Source organism: Salvia miltiorrhiza, chromosome 6, assembly GCF_028751815.1.
Source record: "Salvia miltiorrhiza cultivar Shanhuang (shh) chromosome 6, IMPLAD_Smil_shh, whole genome shotgun sequence".
Lineage (NCBI taxonomy): Eukaryota > Viridiplantae > Streptophyta > Magnoliopsida > Lamiales > Lamiaceae > Salvia > Salvia miltiorrhiza.
In genome coordinates, this window is record NC_080392.1 from 34,702,729 (window position 1) to 34,723,127 (window position 20,399).

At 37.3% G+C, this 20,399-nt stretch overlaps 2 protein-coding genes and 1 pseudogene across 2 annotated transcripts; all 3 read left to right on the forward strand.

Annotated features, from left to right (window-relative positions):
- The first annotated feature begins 7,234 nt into the window (after window positions 1-7,234).
- LOC130989210 (protein ALTERED PHOSPHATE STARVATION RESPONSE 1-like) lies at window positions 7,235-11,454 on the forward strand (annotated as a pseudogene).
- Window positions 11,455-14,714: 3,260 nt separating this feature from the next.
- Window positions 14,715-19,187, forward strand: LOC130989211 (serine/threonine-protein kinase BSK1-like). The gene is made up of 9 exons (XM_057913166.1): window positions 14,715-15,576; window positions 15,700-15,835; window positions 16,099-16,232; window positions 16,301-16,406; window positions 17,046-17,131; window positions 17,851-18,039; window positions 18,319-18,483; window positions 18,563-18,676; window positions 18,791-19,187. Exons 1-9 carry the CDS (start codon window positions 15,250-15,252, stop codon window positions 19,043-19,045), a joined length of 1,512 nt encoding a protein of 503 aa, XP_057769149.1. The 5' UTR covers window positions 14,715-15,249; the 3' UTR covers window positions 19,046-19,187.
- A 370-nt stretch (window positions 19,188-19,557) lies between these two features.
- Window positions 19,558-20,313, forward strand: LOC130990803 (uncharacterized). Its single transcript, XM_057915037.1, has one exon. The coding sequence runs from the start codon at window positions 19,558-19,560 to the stop codon at window positions 20,311-20,313; it is 756 nt and encodes a 251-aa protein (XP_057771020.1).
- Window positions 20,314-20,399: the final 86 nt, after the last annotated feature.

The window sequence follows — 20,399 nt, forward strand, 5'->3', positions numbered from 1 at the left end:
ACGCAGGGACGGATCTAAAGGCCAGGCACCCCAGGCCGTCGCCCGGTCAAATTTTTTTTTTGTTACCTATAAATGTATGATTTTAATTTTTTTTTACCTATATATGTTAATCTCGCCCGGTCATAATTATGACATTTCAAATAATTATTCAAGATTCAACTCGTTTTCTTTATTAAAACTTTATTAGAATCATCCGGTGAAATCTGGCCCGGTCATTATTAAATTTCTAGATCCGTCCCTGGTCTTACGGTACCGGATCTGGTCAGCCACCGCCACCTCGAATTTTGGCAAGCATCGCCGTCCGACATGAGTCCAGACTCCTATCGCCGCTCTTCCTCTCACATATCCGAATTGGATCTCTCTCAGTTTCTGGCGAAATTCTCTCAAAGCCGATCGGTCACAAAGGGCAAGAAGAGAATATATGGGTTCTTCGAATTTTTTTTCCAGCAAAGGGCATATTTCTCAAATAAAAATTCTAATAGGCCTAGAGATTCAATGGGCTGCTCTCGATTCTAAGGGGAAATATTGAATCTCGATATCACATTCTCTTTCTGGGTTGTCTAAGAAAAATATTGAATCTCTCAATTTTTGGGCAGAAGAGGCGAATCCCTCCCCCCCCCCCAAAAAAAAAAAAAAATGGGTTCTCCAATCTCACTGTCTGATTGGCCGGAGAAAATCCTCTGGATCGAGCTTCACCATTTTCGCTACACTTGAATTTTTTGACTCCAAAAGTGGGGGATCGAGTAATCTCCCTGATTTTCTGAAAGGCGGTGGCTCCCTGGTATATGCAGTTTGTTCATCCGTTTCGATCTGGAATAAGGGCTTCTGCGAATTCCTCTTCTTTTTTCCGGCGAGCGTGAGGGTTAGACGCGGCATTCGATTAAAACTCAAGAGGTTACCTCCAGCTTCATGTGGGATTTGAGTTTCTGAAAATTAAGATTTCAAATTTGGCTTGGCAGCGGTAATAGTGAGATTCAATAGTGAGATTCGAAGGGGAAATTCGAGAGGTGACAACGGAGAGGATGATCGGCTGCGGTGGTCCATGGGAAGAAGGCGCTGGAGATGAGGCAGTTGTAAAGGTGGGCCCCACATTTTAATTAAAAAAAATGTTGACGAACGGTGAAAAACGCCATTTGGTCAAAAGGGTGTAATTGAGCTGTTTTTAATACTTCGGGGGCCTATTTGCACACACAGTGAGTAAAGGGTGCATCTGTACCTTTTCCCAAAGAAAAATATAGCCTCTTTTTTATTATTTTGTTTTATTTTATTTTAAAACTAGTTAATGTTATGTATAGTCAAACCTTAAACCACTCAATTCAACAATCCAACTCTATATATATAGTGCCATTCTATTAATGGAAAATTAATAAAATGATGCATCTCGATCCTAATTATCTTTGCAGACGACCAACCAGATAAAGAATCTAATAATGGAATCATTTTATTTCTTTGTCTCCCACCATAATTCTATCAAAAACCTAACTATCTCGCGCTTTATGTTTAACCACTTAATTTAACAAACTTTTCTTTTGCATTTTTATAAATTATACATATAAATAAATAAAATTTAAAGACCGCACTATAATGAACTCGAATTTAGGACCTCAAAGTTTGGACATTATAACCACCTACCACTAGGCCTACACGTACATGGTTGACTTAAGCTGCTAATCAACTTCTATAATATTTGACTTCAAGATTTAGATTTAATTACCACTCATTAATGATTAATTCAAAAAAATTACCACTCATTAATGATAGCGGCCTAGATAAGAGAGGAAGTAGAGGAAGTGTGATTAATTCATGTTTTTTAGTATTTAATTTGTTGATATATAGAGTGACTTAATTTTCTCAATATTTTACGAATCGAGATATTTTATGTATATTTGATTGTCGAAGGAGGAATGACTTATGCTCATTAATAATTTGATTTTTGACTGATATTGGAAATTCTTGCCTAATCAATGAAACAAATAGAAGTGATTGGTTGCTTCAATTTAAATTGTTAAAGCAAAACCAAAATTTGAGAGTATGTAGTTACGTGCACATGACAGGTAATATTTTAGTCCCTTATTTTAACCCTTTTGTCACATGCAGACACAACTGGGGCTAGAATGTGAATATTCCAAATCAGAGCACTTCCACAATAAATAATTGAAATGCTCTTTTTTTGAAGAGGACAATGCCAGCCGTAGTGGGATTCCAATCATACCACCTCAAGAAACCTTTTTTCTTTTTTCTTTTTTCTTTTAAAAAAAAAAACAAAAAAACAAAAAAAACAGAAATCTTCTTTTTTTCTTCTGTTTTTTTTTTCTATTTTTTAATAAACAAAACCCTGTTTTCACTTTTTGTACGTTGGAAAGTTTTATTATTATATTACTATCATTTCTAGTTCCTATTATCATTTTCTAATCTCACTTAATTATATTTATTTATAAATAATAGATGCAAACAAAAAAGTACCCCTGAGAGACAACTAGTGGGTGGGCTGGATCACGAAAATATTGTCACCTTACAATGTACTACAAAATATTGAGGCCCAATAATATATAAGAAATTAAGTAATATATTAATATAAGTTCTATATATGTATATAGAGAAATGTTGTACTACATATTTTATGTGAACACTATTCTTATTTTTTAATACATTTATTTTTATTTTAATATCTCATAAATTATCATTAAGATCATTATTTTTATAAATTATATAAAAATCAAAGCTATATTTGTTCATTTTCCCTTTAACTTCAAATAATTAATAAAAAGAATAAATCGAGCTTTGATTTTTATGTATTTTATAATACTAATAGTCTAAATAATAATTTATTAGGTATTATTCACAATCAAAATAAATGCACAGAACAAAAAGAATAATGATACTATGAGCTAGATGTGAGCAATGCTATCTTATTACATAAGATATGTATCATAACATTTCATTGTGTATATAAATCATAAAATAACAAATTTGAATCTTTTTTGGATATAGATTTTGATCTAGATTTTGGTCAGTTTTACAAAATTTGACCTTTAAATGGGTCAAACGATTCAAAGCATTTAATTGGTTAAAATTATCAAATGATTCAATTCTATTTAGATATTAATTTTGAAACGTAAACACAACAATGTGTTCTAAATATATGATGTGTATTGTGAAATTCGCCAACATATATAATATTCACATTACGGATAATTTGATGAATCTAATTGTATAGATAGTGAGATGAATTTAAATATAATAAGTTTTGAATATGTCCAACAATAAGATTGTATATAATGTTTAGGATAGCAAGTGAATCCAAATTTGAATATCTATAGACGTTGATGAATGGAGAAAATTTGCAAGATTGAACATTCTTTTAAAAACTAAAGCTGCTATTAAAAGTATAGAAATATGGAAATGGAAGTCTCCATTGACCATTCAAGTAAAGCCATTTGTAGAAAAGTCGCGCAAGTGTTTCCGTCGTCAAACGCGACATTTCAAATCAAATCAACACGCTTCTTCGTCACCCATGACTCAGTTGCAGCACTCAATTTTGTGAAGATCATCTTTCAACGATATTACATCTTTACCCTTACATGTCTCTATTTTCACTCCGCTCCTTCAAATATACCATAACGGCAATTCCACCCCATGAATTTTTAGGCCAAATGTATAAAATTATATGAGTAACCAAAATTTACTTAAATAATAAACTATTTCGATTGTCATGCACAATAAAATTTTCAATGAAGATTTTGTGCGTATGTGATTGTTTGTGCTATCACTGCCATTTATGGTGGCATTTGACTAGGGATCCTTACACATAAAAGCTCATAGTCATAGTGATTAAATATTTCACAATAAATATTCATAATTTTGGTTATCAATATATATATATACTCCCACATTTTAATTCAATGCATTCTGTTAACGTTACACTAGCCAATATTTTTGTGAACTATATAAATGCTAATTCCATATATATAATAGTTAATAAATACCACATTAATATATATAATAAATATAATGTTCATTTTTGCAAAAAAATAAAATAAAAATATAATGTTCATGACTCTATGCTCATATTCTTTTCGTTTTGACTCATGCAATCTACAAAAGGAGGCATCATACAAAACTTATTATGATGGATCATTTATTTTTCAAGAAAAAGGTAGTTATTAAAAAATAAATACTAAGAACAAAGTATTTTTTTTTCTAAATAATAACTAATAAATCGAACAAATAAATCAACTCAAATTTTAATCTTTAGATAAATTGAGTGTGGGGGTCACCTCCATTTCTCACCAAAAAAGACAAGATGCATTCATTGGATGTGTTAGTTAGGACTAGCGAATAAATATTTAACTTTATAAAATAATCTTAATTTCAGTTAGGTTCCATTATTTCATGATTTCATTATTGATCAAAAGCAGATATATGTAATTATATGGTGCACCTCACCATTAAAATAGTGATTGAGACACAAGAGAGTCAAATAATCATTGAGTTTTCCTTTTTATTTAATGGTTTTAATTGTTAAGTAAACTGCAAGTTATATATAGACAATCCCCAACGAGGTTTTTGTCTTAATATTTAATACTACTATATTTTTGTTTTCGTGTGTATGACAATGATGCAAATGCTTATACAGTTATGTGAGGCATCTATCACTTAAAATATACTGAACAATACATAAAAATAATAGTGAGGATACTTGTCTTAAATTATTTAGTTGTGTTTGTACGAATACATGCAATAATGTGATGAGGAAATCACGATATTTTAATTTTTATGTGGATTGATATTGAATGAAGACATGATACTTTTATGCGTAGTTAGAAAATTGAATACAAAAATATTTATACTTATATGTTGGATAGAGATTGTAGAGGCTAAAATCTATAATTGAAGTTGATGTCTGCACGTCCGGATAGATTGAGCACTAGCAACCTGTCAACACAAGAACACGTAAGAGTATTAGGTTGAGCACCGGGAGGGGGTGTCGATCATAGAGCCTCCGACGCTCAAGTCAGTAACGGAATAACAAGGTAGAATGAAAAACAGAATGGACTAAGGGAGAAAGACAGGTTCGAATGCGCGATTATTCCAAGGTGTCGGAGGGTGAAAACGGTGACAGCCGATAATGAAAGATGGAAAGCGGCCAAGTTGACTGTACCCGACTTGGAAGAGTAATCAGCTTGGCGGCAGAGTAGAGAGAGAGTTCAAGAAGTAGAGATCAAGTAGAATTTCGTGTCTTTTCATGGTCTAGTCTAGATGTTTATATAGGAGACATTCGGCCGCTAGGGTTTCTACAGTCTGGCCTCATCAAAAACCCTTATCTCTCAGGTAGTTGCGCTTTGGACGGGATCATGAAGATCATCCTCTGACTGTGTCAGCTTGGCGGACCACCTTTTTTAGGGTTTGACGGCTAGGTTATAATTTCTTCAATTTAGGTTGGCAATAACCTTTGGGCCGCATGCGATATATCCAGCTTGGTTGTGGATTCAGATCGATCGGGCTAGGTGAATCGATCCGTTTGACTAGTTGGGCTTTTTAAGATCGCGCCAAATTGGCAAATTAGCTTGATGGGCTTAGACTGGGTGTGAATTACTCAGCCCGACTGTTCAGACAATTTAGACGTAAAGTGGATAGTCAACCTGAGTCGATTCAGGTTGATTTCGTGATAAGTATAACTTGACTTATTGGGCTGGACGGCAAGTTTTCTTAAGTAATTGGGCCAACCTTGTTGTGGATCCAAGTTGGTTCAAAGTTTGTTGGGCTGGACTGACCGAGTTGTTTGGCTCATTAGTCCAGCTTGAAGTATTAATTGGGCTTGAGCCAAGTTGACGAATTTTGCCAACCACAGAGATCAACCAACTTTTTCCTAATTAAAGAGTGTCAACTAAAAACTAATTTAACCCGTTTATTTTTTGAATAATTTAGTTGGTGGAGCGACAACCTCATCAGCAAAAAGTTATAAATTCAAATTCATTTTTTCTAATTATAATATTTTTGCGCGTCTCCCTTTTCCGTTTAAAAAGAAAAAAAATCTCTTGAAATATTGATAATTATAGAAAAAAATAATATAGCAATGTATTCATGTTAATGATCATTTTCACACCATCGACAGCTACAAATTTTGAGGCCATTAATGATTTTGATAACCTCTAAGCAATATCAAGATTTGAAAAATATCTTCTTAGTTAGTTATATAATTTAAATCATAATTGTAATTATTGTACTCAATTGCATAGTTGTATGGCTCTAACTCACCAATATTGTTAAATTTAATTTGACGTACGTAAGTACTAGGATAAGCCCACAATAAAATTGAAAAAAACAAGAAAATTAATTGCCTATTGATTATATTGTCCCACCAAAAAATGAGTTAAAACAAGATAATTAAAATCCCAAGCCACGAGGAAACTGAAGTAATTAAAATATTATACAAATATTTGTGTGGGTATTGGTTCCATCTGCGTGCAATGTAATTTTTTCACTTTTGTATAAGTATTGATTCTGTCTGTGTGTGATTATTTTTCTAATTTTATGTAGTGTAGATTGTAGAGTTTTCGTCTGCGTGTGAGTGACTTATTTAATTACATGATAGATGTGTGTTAATTTTTAAAGGAAAAATATATTACTCCCTCCGTCGCACGAAGCATGACACAGTTTCTTTTTTGGTCCGTCGCACGAAGCATGACACAGTTTTTTAAAATGTCAAAAAATTTACCCTTTATTCACATTTTCACTTTTTCACCTACCACACTTAACACACAAAATATCAATTTCTTAATTCTCGTGTCGAAAAGAAGTGTGTCATGTTTAATGGGACGGAGGGAGTATTATACAAATAGATAAAGATAGGTGCAATGCAAATTGAAGGGAAATAGAGAGGAAAGTGAAGGCTAAAATGGGAAATAAGAAACATCTAGTGCAAACTCAAAAGTTCAACGGTGAGTGCTACACGAGTCAACTTACAAATCACCCAATTCAACCTTAATTTCCAATTGCTAATCTTCTTCGTTAAGGAACAGCCACTAATAACTATATATGTATTTTTTATTTTAAAGGATGCAAAAAATTCTGTATTATAATTAATTTAAGTTAATGGTAGGATATGAGCATTTTTTTGTTACTTTTGAAAAAATTATTTGGTTTTTTTTTTGTGAGCTCATTACTTATTATGTTTATAGATTGTGCGAGTTGATAAGTAGAAACAAAAAGTACACGCAGAACACGCAGTAAAAATTCGTGTAGTTTCCAATTAAATAATTATTTGATTATTTTATAATACTTTTTTCAGTTTCGACACTCTCTCTTAACACACCGACGTTCATCCCCTCTCCCTCTTCACTCTCTCTCTCTTCTTCACCTTCTTCTCTCTCTACTCTGCCGCTATCCGACGACACTTCCCCTGCTGGCAAAAACCAAGAAAGAAAATAAATTTAATAAGCTAATAAAGAAAAAGATTCCGTTGCCTCCTTCCTTTCCCCTTTTCCCCCAACCCTAAATTTCTCCCGCATCAACCATGCTTTGAGCAAATCATCCGTTTTTCACCTCCAAGTTCCGATTTTTATCCCCTTTTAGCTCCAATTGATCGACGAATCGATGGGCTGCGCCACCTCCAAGCACGACGATTCGCCGGCGGTGGCCCTATGCCGGGAACGGTGCAGCTTCCTCGACGAAGCCGTACGACAGCGTTTCGCCTTCGCCGAGGCTCACATGGCGTATCTCCACTCCCTCAAGGAGGTCGGCCTTTCACTCGACCGCTTCTTCAGCCAAGATCCCGACGGCTCCTTCCACGGCCCGCCGTCGCCGGTCTTGAACCTCCCGGGCCAGCGGAAGGGGGAGCCGCACTCGCGCTCGCTGGAGCCGTCGGGCTCGCCTCCTGAGAAAATTCACCACCACCTCCCGTCCCGCTCCGATTCCGGCTCGCACCTCCACTTCCACGGCTCCGACTCGGAGGAAGACGATGACGGCTCCGACTTCGAGTCGCTGCATCACCATGACGTCAGCTCGCCGCCCCATCACCACCAGCAGCAGCAGCCGCAGCAGCAACTCCCCCCTTACGGCGGCTATTTCCCGGGATACGACAATCTCAATTTAAATATCCCCAACGGTGGCGGCGGGTTTATGAATGTGAATTATATGAAGAAGCACACGGCGCCGTCGGTGGTGTACACGCAGCGGCCCAAGAGTCCGGAAACTATGTATATGGGTGAATCCTCCGCTCCTTCTTCCTCTTACTATAATCAGAACGCAAACACTTCTTACCCTATTTATAATAATTACAATTACGCCGCTGGAGGTGGCTATTTCGGCGGCTCTTCTCCGCCGGCGCCATATTCGTCCGTGGCTTCAACTTCGAAAGCGCCGCCGCCACCCCCTTCGCCGCCGAGCTCGTCTGCTTGGGATTTCTTGAACCCTTTCGAGAGCTATGAGAAATTCTACCCGCCTTACACCCCCAGCCGCGACTCGAGGGAGGTGAGAGAAGAGGAGGGGATTCCGGATTTGGAAGATGAGGAAGATGAGGTTGTGAAGGAAGTTCACGGCGATCAGAAGTATGCGGATAGTGGGAGGAGCAGCTACTCCAAGCCTGGGGTATCGGAAGAAGACGCACGAGGAGGGGCGAATGAGGCGGAATTGCAGTATAGGGCGAGGCCCAGTGTCGGGATGGAGAGTGACGCGGTGGAGTATGAGGTGCATATGGTGGATAAGAAGGTCGTTGATGCGGAGGAGAGGGCCAAGGATCGGGGCAATGCCCCCGGGTTTAAGCCGCGTGGCTTCAAAGAAGATTCGGAGGTTTTGAAGGAGATTCAAGTCCAGTTTGAGCGGGCATCCGAATCTGGGAGTGAGCTAGCCAAGTTTCTTGAGGTTGGGAGGCTTCCGTATAAGCGGAAACACGGTGGCAATCATGGTAAAAATCTGATCTTTGTGTGATTGGTTTCTTGATTTGGCTCTTCATGCTGCTGCTGTGTACTTTGCAAGGAGAAAAGCATTTATGGCTGTTTTCTTGGTGAAATTATGTGGAGTAGTTTGCATATGGGATTTTGTTATTATTTTGATTTTGATTTGTATTGTATGTTCAGTGTCTTCCAAGATACTGCATCTACCAATGGTGTCGTCGCAACCTTCTACGTCTGATGTTGCTGATCCTGCTCTTTTAGAGATCAACCAAGAAGTGGAGCTTAGGTCCAAGAACCTTTCTTCCACTTTACATAAGCTCTATCTGTGGGAGAAAAAATTGTATGAAGAAGTTAAGGTAATCAGTGTTGTTCCTGCTACAGTTAGAGCAATTGTGGTTGCTGCATTATGCATGGTTGCTGCTTAGTGGTTTGTGGAGTGTGGTCCCCTTCACATTTTCCAATAATGCATTCAAGGAATAAGATGGTCCTTTGTATTACATTTAATTCCGCATCCATATTTTCTGTTAGGCAATAGGTATTGCAAATACCATTATAATTCCTCATTTATTATTTTGATCTGATTCTGTATGGTTTTTTTGCCCTTCCTGGTACAAACTAGTAAACTAACATAAAAGCTCCACCCATATAGTTTTGTGTATTTATTTGGAAACCCTTCCATTTACCTGCCTGCCAAATTGATGCGAGAAGACTTCATATGGCTTTGGGTCTGGATTTATGTTTTGTTGTTTTCTTCTTATTTAGTCGAATTGGTTGTGCTATTGAAGATATGGATTTTCGGACTTTGTAGTTACGACCCATTTAAATCAAATTAATCGCTTCTGACCATTTTTACCAAGTTGATTTTAATTGATAAGGTTTCCCTCTCATAGATCTGTATGTTCATCTGCAGGTTGAGGAGAAAATGAGGATTCTTCACGAGCAGAAGTCTAGAAAATTGAAGCGTTTGGATGAAAAAGGTGCCGAGACTCACAAAATTGATGCGACGAGGACCTTGGTTAGGAGTCTATCCACAAAAATCAGGATTGCAATTCAGGTAGTTGATAAGATCTCGGTGAAGATAAATAACTTGAGGGATGAGGAATTGTGGCCACAGCTAAATGAATTCATTCAAGGGTATGTCAATGTTAATACGTTCTTTGTAAACAGCTTATCATTGTCCCGTTGCACTGTGGTTCTACGTCATTATATATCTACGCTTGTTTATTTGTTGATTCTAAATTTGGTTGATTGTTCTTTACTTGATTAATGGACCAAATTACCCTATAATTTTTCTATCATTAGGAGTTCTACTGATTTATGGCCCAAAAAATGTCTTCAATATCGTCTTCTCTAAATTTTATAGGTTGACTAGAATGTGGAAGTCCATGCTCGAGTGTCATCATAGTCAGTGTCAAGCAATTGGAGAAGCCAAACGATTAGATTCCATTGCATTCCGAAAGCATTTCAGTGATACGCATTTTGAAGCCACCAGACAGCTCCAACACGATGTAATTAATTGGACTCTAAGGTTCTCATACTGGGTTACTGCACAAAAGGGTTTCGTCCGAGCATTGAATAACTGGCTTATGAAATGCCTCCTCTACGTCCCTGAAGAAACGGCTGATGGGATAGTCCCATTCTCTCCTGGTAGGATTGGCGCCCCTCCAGTGTTTGTTGTCTGCAATCAGTGGTGGCAGTCGCTGGAAAGAATCTCAGAAACCTGAAGTGATTGCTTCCATGCGAGACTTTACCTCGACAGTCCTTCACCTATGGGACCAGGATAAGGCAGAAATGCGTCAGAGAATGTTAGCGAACAAGGACGAGAGGAAGGTCAAGAGCCTCGACAAAGAGGATCAGAAGATACAAAAGGAGATTCAGGCATTAGACAAGAGGATGGTGGTGATATCTGCGGATGACAACGGTGCATTAGCCGGACATGCTGTTTATCAAAGCGAGACTACTAAAGGAGGGAGTCTGAAGGCGAGCCTGCAGCACGTTCTCGAGGCAATGGAGAGGTTCACTGCCAGCTCTCTGAAAGTTTACGAGGAGCTACTGCAACGAATCGAGGAGGACCATCTGGCCCGGGAGCAGGATAAAGTTTCTTAGCGTGGCCGATTTATATTTCAAATACAGGTGAGGTCTAAAGATCATCAAAGCCATTCACGGAGAGAGAGAGATCAATGGGATTGGGAGGCAATTTCCAAAATTCCCTTCTTTTTTCCTTTGGACTGCATAATTTTGATGGTTGATTGTTGCCAAAGGAGAAGGCAAAGAGCCAATGCAGGCGAACTGCGCGAGGTTATAAAAGCACGTCCGGATGGGTATTATACAGTCATCTCTCGATGAGTGGGGAGGCGACGAACGCGCTGTGGAAAATCGGGAAGAGAAGCATTCCTTTTCTGGGCTTGTGTATTCCATTGCATCTCCATGGCATATAGGCAGCAGAAGTCATGTAAGTTCTCAGAAACTAGGCCATGTACAGAAAGTAGGTTGCATGTATTAGTAGTTTTCATCCAAATTTTGTACAGGAATTCGTTACCTATTAATCTTTTATTATTCAGACTCTGATTCTGATCTGATGTACCTTTTCAATAAGAGGTGAACATAATGAATTCTATTTATTCTTTGCCCCAAGAAAATAAGAAAAAAAAGTCTAATTAGCAAACATCATGTGGGCCATTGTTCATCTTGTTGCTCTAGCCTTTTTAGCTATCTTTTGGAACATCTAGGCTGGATTTTGCTAGTTTTCTCCTTCACACTATTTCACCACAAGTCTCGTCTTCTTTAATTTATCGTCGATGAAAAAACTGAATCTAAAGAGACTATTTAACCACAAACCTCGTCTTCTTTAATTTATCGTCAATGAAAAAACTAAATCGAAAGAGTGTTTCACCACAAACCTTGTCGATGAAAAAACTAAATGGAAGGGTCGAGATTAGCCCTAATTGTTCCTTAAAACAGTCTAGTCAAAGCTTGTGAGGCATGAATGATTATTAGTAGCAAGAAAGATGTTGAAAAGCCATATATTTCGAATATATGCCTCCCCAATCAACTAGTTGCATTTTGATATTAAAATCACACCCTAATCCCAACTACAATCAATAGCCACCCCAATCATAAAGAAACAAGATTATGGGCATCCAATTTTCTACTCCAAAAAGTCCTTTTCTCATAGCCTTTTGCTTGGCTTTATTAGTTTCTTGTGCTGTCATAAGTTGCATTAGCCTCCTAATATGGACTTGGATTTTTCTTCCGTAAATTCGTTTTTTACTTACAACTAGTACATCCTCCCCCCGTGCGATGCACGGCCTGAAAAATATTTTATATTGTGAAAAAAAATTAATGTCAACGTGTTATTCTCTATGTCCCCTAATTTAATATTCATTCTTTTCAACATGAATTTCAATAAAGTGGTTGAGTGTGTTGTGAATGGACTAAGAATCTCATTTTTTATGAGAGTGTTAAAGTGATTAAAGTAGAGTAAGATGCCCACATTTTATAGGGTTGTATGGAGTACTAAATATAGAAAGGGATACTTATTGAGGGACTTTTAAAATGGAAATATAAATACTAAATTGTGGAACAAAGGGAATATCATTTATCCGTTAAATTGATTGATAATAAAAAATTATTTAGGCTAATTTAAATATTATTTTATTTGAAGTAGTGTATAGTAACAATGTTTTGAACTCAATGAGTGTCATGTGGTAACAATTAAGTTATAAAGAAAAAATAAAATAACGATGACGATATCATAATTTGAGATTTTTTATATGTATAAATCAATTATTGCCATATAATAGTAATCTATTTAATTTCAATCTGACATTCTACAATAGTTATCTATTTTATTTCATATGTAACTAATCATAAAATAGCTATTATATTATATAATTACTCCAACTTTATATCAAAATTTATTATTCCAGTGAAATTTTTGAACAAAAATTATAAATGTAAAGCATATTTAAAGTTTCATTTTTAATATATATGTATACACATATTTAACTTTATATATATATACACGTATATATATCAATCTAATATTAAATTTAATTGAGATAATATAATAGCAAATATGTTTAAATAATTAAATAAAAAATTTGTAAGAAAACATAACTACAAATTAAATTATATAACAAATTCTATTTTCTAGATATATTAATAACAATTTGTCTCCAAATTTATATTAAAAGTAATACAAATTCAACTTTTACAAATTATATTACTAAAATTAAAATATTCTAAAATAAATCTCATCCCCACTTTAGTTGCATTAAAAAATAATGAAATGATCAAAATCTATATTCACAACTATTTAAATTAAGGCCTAAAATGAGCCCAACAATTTCACTTTCAGCCCATGTGCAAAACTCCATTTATTAATGCTTAATGCTTAAATAATTCAGTCGTCTCTCCCAAGTCACGCCAGATCCCTAAACCCTGCTCCATCTATTTCCTCCCCCTTCAAATCCGGCGACCACTCGCCGCCACGACTCGGCTGCCATTGTTGCTCTCCATCTTCTCTCTCAAAATCTCTACACCTTTTCTCGAAATAAATCTGGCCGACTGCACATAATGCGTGGCGCCGCTGTACCAACGCCGCCAAGATCTTTATCCGCCAATGACAGCCAATTGGATCGCCGCCTTCGTCGTGCTTCCATTTCTCGGCCGAACAGCAAAGCCGTCCAGCCCCCACCTCCTTATTTATCCCTCTTTCTAATTCTTGTTCTCTCTCTACTCGATTCACCAAAATCCCTTTCGAAAAATTCAGATCACTACCCTACACCAGATGCGTTGCTCCCAAACCTAGCCTCGCAGTTCATCTCTGATCCTTCCCTTCTAAATTTTGCTGATTTCAGATTTTTTGTGGATTGATTTCTGGAGAAATTATATCTCTTCCTATTTCAGTTAAGATTTTTTTTTTTTTTCAGATTTTTTTGTCGATTGACTCCTGGATAAATTATCATTCTTCCTCTTTCAATTCAAAAAATTTTGTTGGTTGATTTCTGGAGAAATTATGTCTCTTGGCCAAGAAGATTTGGAAGAAAGATGAAATTGTTCCTTCGTCATAGGGAAAAGCACTTTATTTAAATATCACCTAAAATATTGGAAGAAAAAAACTGTAAAAAAATTGGTGGGAAAATATTACCGTTGAAACTGCTGCTTTATATATAATATAGATATCAATATTTGTTTCGTGTAAATTGTGAAAATGTACAGGACATGTTTGTTATTATTATTATTTTTAAATGTACCCTTTTCAATTTCTTACTACTCAAAATACGTTTGTCTTATTCTTATTTGACTAAGGATAGTCATTTTCAAATACTAATTTTTTAAATCTTATACCATGGATTGTCATTAATGTGGGATCCACCACTTAAAACATTTATGAATTATATATTATACTGATTGACATCTAAACACATTTTAATTGATCTAGTGTTTTTTTTTTACAAATTTTAATATATACAGTTTTTTTTTTAATAAAAAAATACACAAAATTCAATCAATCTGTTTATATTATATAGCGTATATTTTTATATATTTATATTATATCTATATTATCTTTATTTATTTTGATTATTCATTGACATTAAGTTATTTTTGTATCTAATTTTTAAATCTATTTTTGAAACTATGCCGTTGAGCTAGTAATTACAAAAATCGGAATTGAAAGTGAAACCAAAATCACCAATATTCACATAGCGTGCATGTAGGAAAGAGAAAAAGAGAATGATGGAATGATTGGAGCAATTGATAGAATACTACAATTTAGTATAAATATAGTACATAATTAAGAATATAAGTCGTCCATGAAGAAGCATTATTTAATCAGATGAGCAATTTGTGCAGTTGAAAACAAGAAATGGGTCTTAAATTTTTCGTCACTTTTCTTCTCTACCGACTCATCAAATCCTTCCAAGAAGCGCCACGTGTCGATTGCGATAAGAGCGTGAAGATATGTCGATTTAAGATGAGATGCCTTTTCCTATTCTTGATTTCCCACTAATTTACAGGATTAAGAATCACGAAAACCAGTGCTTAAATACCTCTAATCAATCAGCTCATTGCTCCAGTTGCGAAGCTGGCTGCTGTCGGTCCCCTTGCCGACTGTAGAGAATTTGAGGCACCAAAATTTTAGTAAAACCCATCAAACTGCTGCAATGAATTCCTCTCTTACTGCATGTAATAAGAGAGATTGATGAGACAGCCAGTGATTGCGATAAAAAAAGATCCCATTTTTGCCTTTTCACTGTTCCGCCACACCCTTCTCTCTCCAAGTTAAAATCTTGAAACTTGAAAGTTGAAGAAAAGGGGGTAGGAGAGAGAAAGATAGGTTCTTGAAGAGATGGGCTGCTGCGTTTCGAAATTCCCACCAACCGAGACGCACCCAGAAAAGGAGAAGCTCCAAAATCAGGGCTTGGCGCCGCCGTCAGCTGTCTCCGCCGCCGCAGGGGCTGAGCCCGGGGTAGCCTCCTCTGGGGTTCCATCTTTTTGCGAGTTCTCATATGCTGACCTCAAAGCTGCCACGAATAACTTCAGCCCAGATTTCATTGTCTCAGAAAGCGGCGAGAAAGCCCCCAATATTGTCTACAAAGGCCGCCTGCAAAATCGGCGGTGGATCGCCGTCAAGAGGTTTCCTAAGTTGTCTTGGCCTGACCCCAAACAGTTTGCGGTATGCACACACAAACACACACATATGTTTGCTTTTATGTATAGTGGCATGTGTGTCTTTGATTGTGATGGGATTTTGCAAGATTTGATTTTTGTGGATTTTCTTGATTTGTTGTGGTTGCAGGAGGAGGCGTGGGGAGTTGGGAAGTTGAGGCACCGGAGGCTTGCAAATTTGATAGGGTATTGCTGTGATGGAGATGAGAGGTTGTTGATTGCTGAGTTCATGCCCAACGACACTCTTGCGAAGCATTTATTTCACTGTATGTATTTTGAATTTTGATTTGAATGCTGCAATCTTCGACTGTGTGTTGCTTGGTTGTTGGATTGAGTCTATTGAATCTTATGCTTGCAATTCTTTGGAATCAATCTGGATTAGTTGTTGAGTTGAGGAAAACCTGCAGATTAATGAGATGAAGATAACAGTAGTAGAGTGGTGTTAGAGGGGATGAGGTGCTCGTTTGTGTGTGGTTTATGCGAGTCAATGTATGATGAAAGTTATTCTTCTCCTGTTTAAATTCGATAGGGGAAAGACAGACCATTGAATGGGCAATGCGCTTGAGAGTAGCACTTTATATAGCCGAAGCCTTGGAATATTGTTGCACTGAAGGCCGGCCGTTGTATCATGATCTCAATGCTTACAGGGTTCTCTTTGATGAGGTGATTCTACAAATATTGTTTGTTTGACGTGTTTTTTCATTTCCTTGACTAACATTGATGTTTTGCAGGATGGTGATCCTCGGATTTCATGTTTTGGGCTGATGAAAAACAGTCGAGATGGGAAGAGTTATAGCACAAATCTTGCTTACACCCCCCCTGAATATTTGAAAAACGGTAACCTTTCCAAAGCTTGCATAAAAGTTATATGTGGATGGGGAGTTGGGGACATAACTTGTTTCACATGATTAGATGTGAATTTATTGAGCTTTGTGCGCATGTGTCCACATGCACTATTTGCAGTGGTCAATAAGCTGGCTTTCGGGCTTGCTACTTTTAGGCATCCTTTTTCCTGTCAGTTTCAGGACTCGTTCAAACTTCGAATAAATGAGAATGTGCATATTATGTCTCGCTAGTCCACAGACTTCTTTCTAAGAAATGTGTTGCCTTTTAGTTTAAGAGCAAATTTGAATATTAATTATTCTGGAAGATGAGTGGTGCAACTTCATGTTGCACGATTAAGACTCTAGGAAATATTCCAGGGCAAAGCCTCTAAACTTAGTCGGTAACTAGAGAAGTTTAGGAAGTTTATCGACCACTTTCCCAGTGTTTAATCTTAAGGACTTACAAAGTAAGTTGGTAGAGCTTCTCCAATTCTATTTTTACCCCGATATCAGAGCAAAATAAACAATTCTCCTGCCAAGCATCTATTACCAGAGCTATAAAATTGGCTTTTGCTTTCATTTATTATTATTTATTTGTTTTTCTTGAATGGGTAGAATATTTACTTGATTTTCTGTAAAATATGTATTGTAGGAAGGGTAACCCCCGAAAGCGTCATCTTCAGCTTTGGCACTGTCCTCTTGGATCTACTGAGTGGAAAACACATACCTCCGAGTCATGTGAGTTGATGTCTGCTTAAGTTTTTTCATCTTTGTCCAATAATCTAACCGTATAAAATTGTAGCACATGCCTAGTTAAAGTGATGTTGCATGGTAGATGTGCTAATGCCGATGATTTGTTTAATGATTTTTGTTGCTACTGTCACTATAGACTTTTAATTTTTTGAATCCTTGTCAGAGTAAAGTAGACCACATCCAATATATGAAATTCCAATCTTTGCCGTGCCTTTTGGCTTCTGGTTTAGAACAAAACTTTTGGCTGCAGCATTTGATTTTGAGTTTTATTCAAGGATTATTTTTGTACGTTGACGGATACCAACAGACAAAAATCTAAGTCTAATGCTCATGCTACTTGCTAATTGATCACAAACTTCATTCACGAGTTATATTGCGTGAAAAACAATCGCTAATTTGAAAGTATGTCTACACAAAACCTTCGTAAGGCATCTCAGGGTCAGGGAATGCTCGAATAAAGGTGGAGGTCCTATAATCTGTATCTGGTTTACTTCACGTTAATATTAGAGAGAGGATATTCTTTGTTACGTTATGTAGGATGATCCTATCTAATACAGCAAAGAGGAAGATTTCTGGAGGTCTTTCGTTCTCTATTTTTCGCTATTTGCTTTATATAGCGTTCCAAATTCAGTGATGGTTATGGAAGTTCAAACGTATCTATATTATGAGATTGTATCAGCTTGTTTGCTCTGGTCTGGATGCAGGCTCTTGATATGATACGAGGTAAAAATATTATACTTTTGATGGATTCTCATCTGGAGGGGAAGTTCTCAACTGAAGAAGCAACGATCGTTGTTGGCCTTGCTTCTCAATGTTTACAATATGAACCTAGGGAAAGGCCTAATATAAAGGATCTCGTTGCTACTCTTTCTCCGCTACAGCCAAAATCAGACGTAAGCATCTGAACAGAACCGATCACCTACCCACCGCGGGCAAGCATAATGTGCCCACCACTGATGTGGCAATTTTAATTTGGAAAGAGAATTAACATATCTTACTCTAATTAAAATTATCTTACTCTAATTAAGATTGCCACATCAATGGTGGGCATATTATGTATGCCCACGGTGGGTAGGTGATCGGTTTTGAGCATCTGAAACTACTGTCTCGTATCAAATGAATCGTACAGCCTTCGTGTTCCTGGCATGAAAGAACTCGATTTTGGATTTCAGGTGCCATCTTATGTCATGCTTGGGATTTCGAAACATGAAGAAAGCCCCCCAACACCGCAGCGCCCACTTTCGCCTATGGGCGAGGCATGCTCTCGACTAGACCTGACAGCAATACACCAAATCTTGGTCACAACACACTACAGGGACGATGAAGGAACGAACGAGGTAATCTTGAATTGCAACGCTCTCTGCGCCTCCCTTTTGTTAAACTTTGAGTGTTTCATTTACTTTCTTCCACTTCCAGTTGTCGTTCCAAGAATGGACACAGCAGATGAGAGATATGCTGGACGCCAGAAAGCGCGGGGATTTCGCCTTCCGCGACAAGGACTTCAAGACTGCTGTCGATTGTTATTCTCAGGTTCGATTTGATTTTTGGGTGATACAGTAGATTGACAATGCATATGATTGAGTATTTGAGGAGACAATCTTGGCAACTTCATGAAAAGGTCGATTTTGTCCTCTGCATATGCAGTTCATCGACGTCGGCACCATGGTTTCCCCAACTGTCTATGCCCGTCGTAGTCTGTGTTATCTGATGAACGACCAGCCGGACGTGGCCCTTCGAGACGCGATGCAAGCGCAGATCGTGTATCCGGACTGGCCGACGGCCTTCTACATGCAGTCGGTCGCCCTTGCGAAACTGGACATGCATCAGGATGCTGCAGACATGCTCAAGGATGCTGCTGGCTTGGAAGAGAAGAGGCAGAAAGGAGGCAGGCCTTCATGAGATTTCCCATATACTTTTCATATTCAATCCTAAGTTTGTAAATTTTTTGGGTCAGAAAATCTAGCTTTTCTTGCTCAAATCAAGAATGTATGTAACCCCTTGTTCTTGTTTTAATAAAAAGATTCATTCATTTGGAGATTTCTTTACAGTTGTCGAGGAATATCACCAGAGTGTTACTCTTATATATGTATATATATTTATGAAACATTCAAATCTCAAAATAATAGTATAATAATTTAGGGCACACGAGGGTATTGCATAGTTTAATACTACCTCAGCTGGCCAGATTCCAAATGTCTCTGCAAAAACAATAACAAAATGTGCAGTTGCTAATAATGTGGATCAAATTGCAGATGGTAGGAAACATTGCGTAGACATCGCCATAATCATTCATAGTCCAGATCACATTGCACCACTACATATTGAGAGAGTGCATTATGCTTCAAACATCACAAACTCCTTCCTTCATTCATCAATTCAATTCTAAGCCTCATTTCCACCAACAAAAAACAATGGCTCTTCACCATGGCCGCTCTCTTAGCTTCCCCTCTTCGTCACATCCTGCCCTTTCTCACTTCGATGAGAACATATCCAGATTGAGATCTTCGGAGGCTGCTTGCTCCTCGCTCTCATCAATCAGCGCCACAATAAACGGCCTCAAAAACTTATACGAGAGCATTGATGATTTGCTTCTTTTGCCTCACATTCAACAGATCGTTTCTGAGGAATGTGTCGATGATTACATAAACCTATTGGATGCTTGCAGCTCAGTTAAGGATATCATCTCACTTTCCAAGCAAAATTTAAGAGAGCTTCTCTCTGCTATAAGGAGAAAGGATGTTCGAGGCATCAACAGCTACCTTGCTTCCAGAAGAAACTCGAAGAAAATGATCCAAAAGTGTTTGAAGAAGCAGAGACGTAGCAGCGCCTCAGCTACTTCTGAGAATGCTTCTATGTTGAAAGATGCAGAGTCCGTTGCCATTTCCCTGCTCGGGTCTCTCTTGTCCTACACGTTGGGAACGAAGATGCAAGAAAGGAAGAGCAGCTGGTCTTTGGTACCAAAGCTGATGCATTCCAAGAAAGCATCAGATGGCGAGAATGAGTTCAACAAGGTGGAATCATTGTTGCAAGTGAATCAAGAAAACGAGCTCGTGAATCACATAAAAGAGATGGACTCAAGCATTCAAGTTGTTGAAGAAGAACTTGAATCTATCTTTAGACAGTTGATCAAAACCAGAGTTTCCCTTCTCAACATTCTCAACCACTAAACTTATCATTAGATTAGAAGTTCTGTAACTTGTACAGAAAATATACTTGTACATATCCGTTGATTCACATGGATTAATACTATACA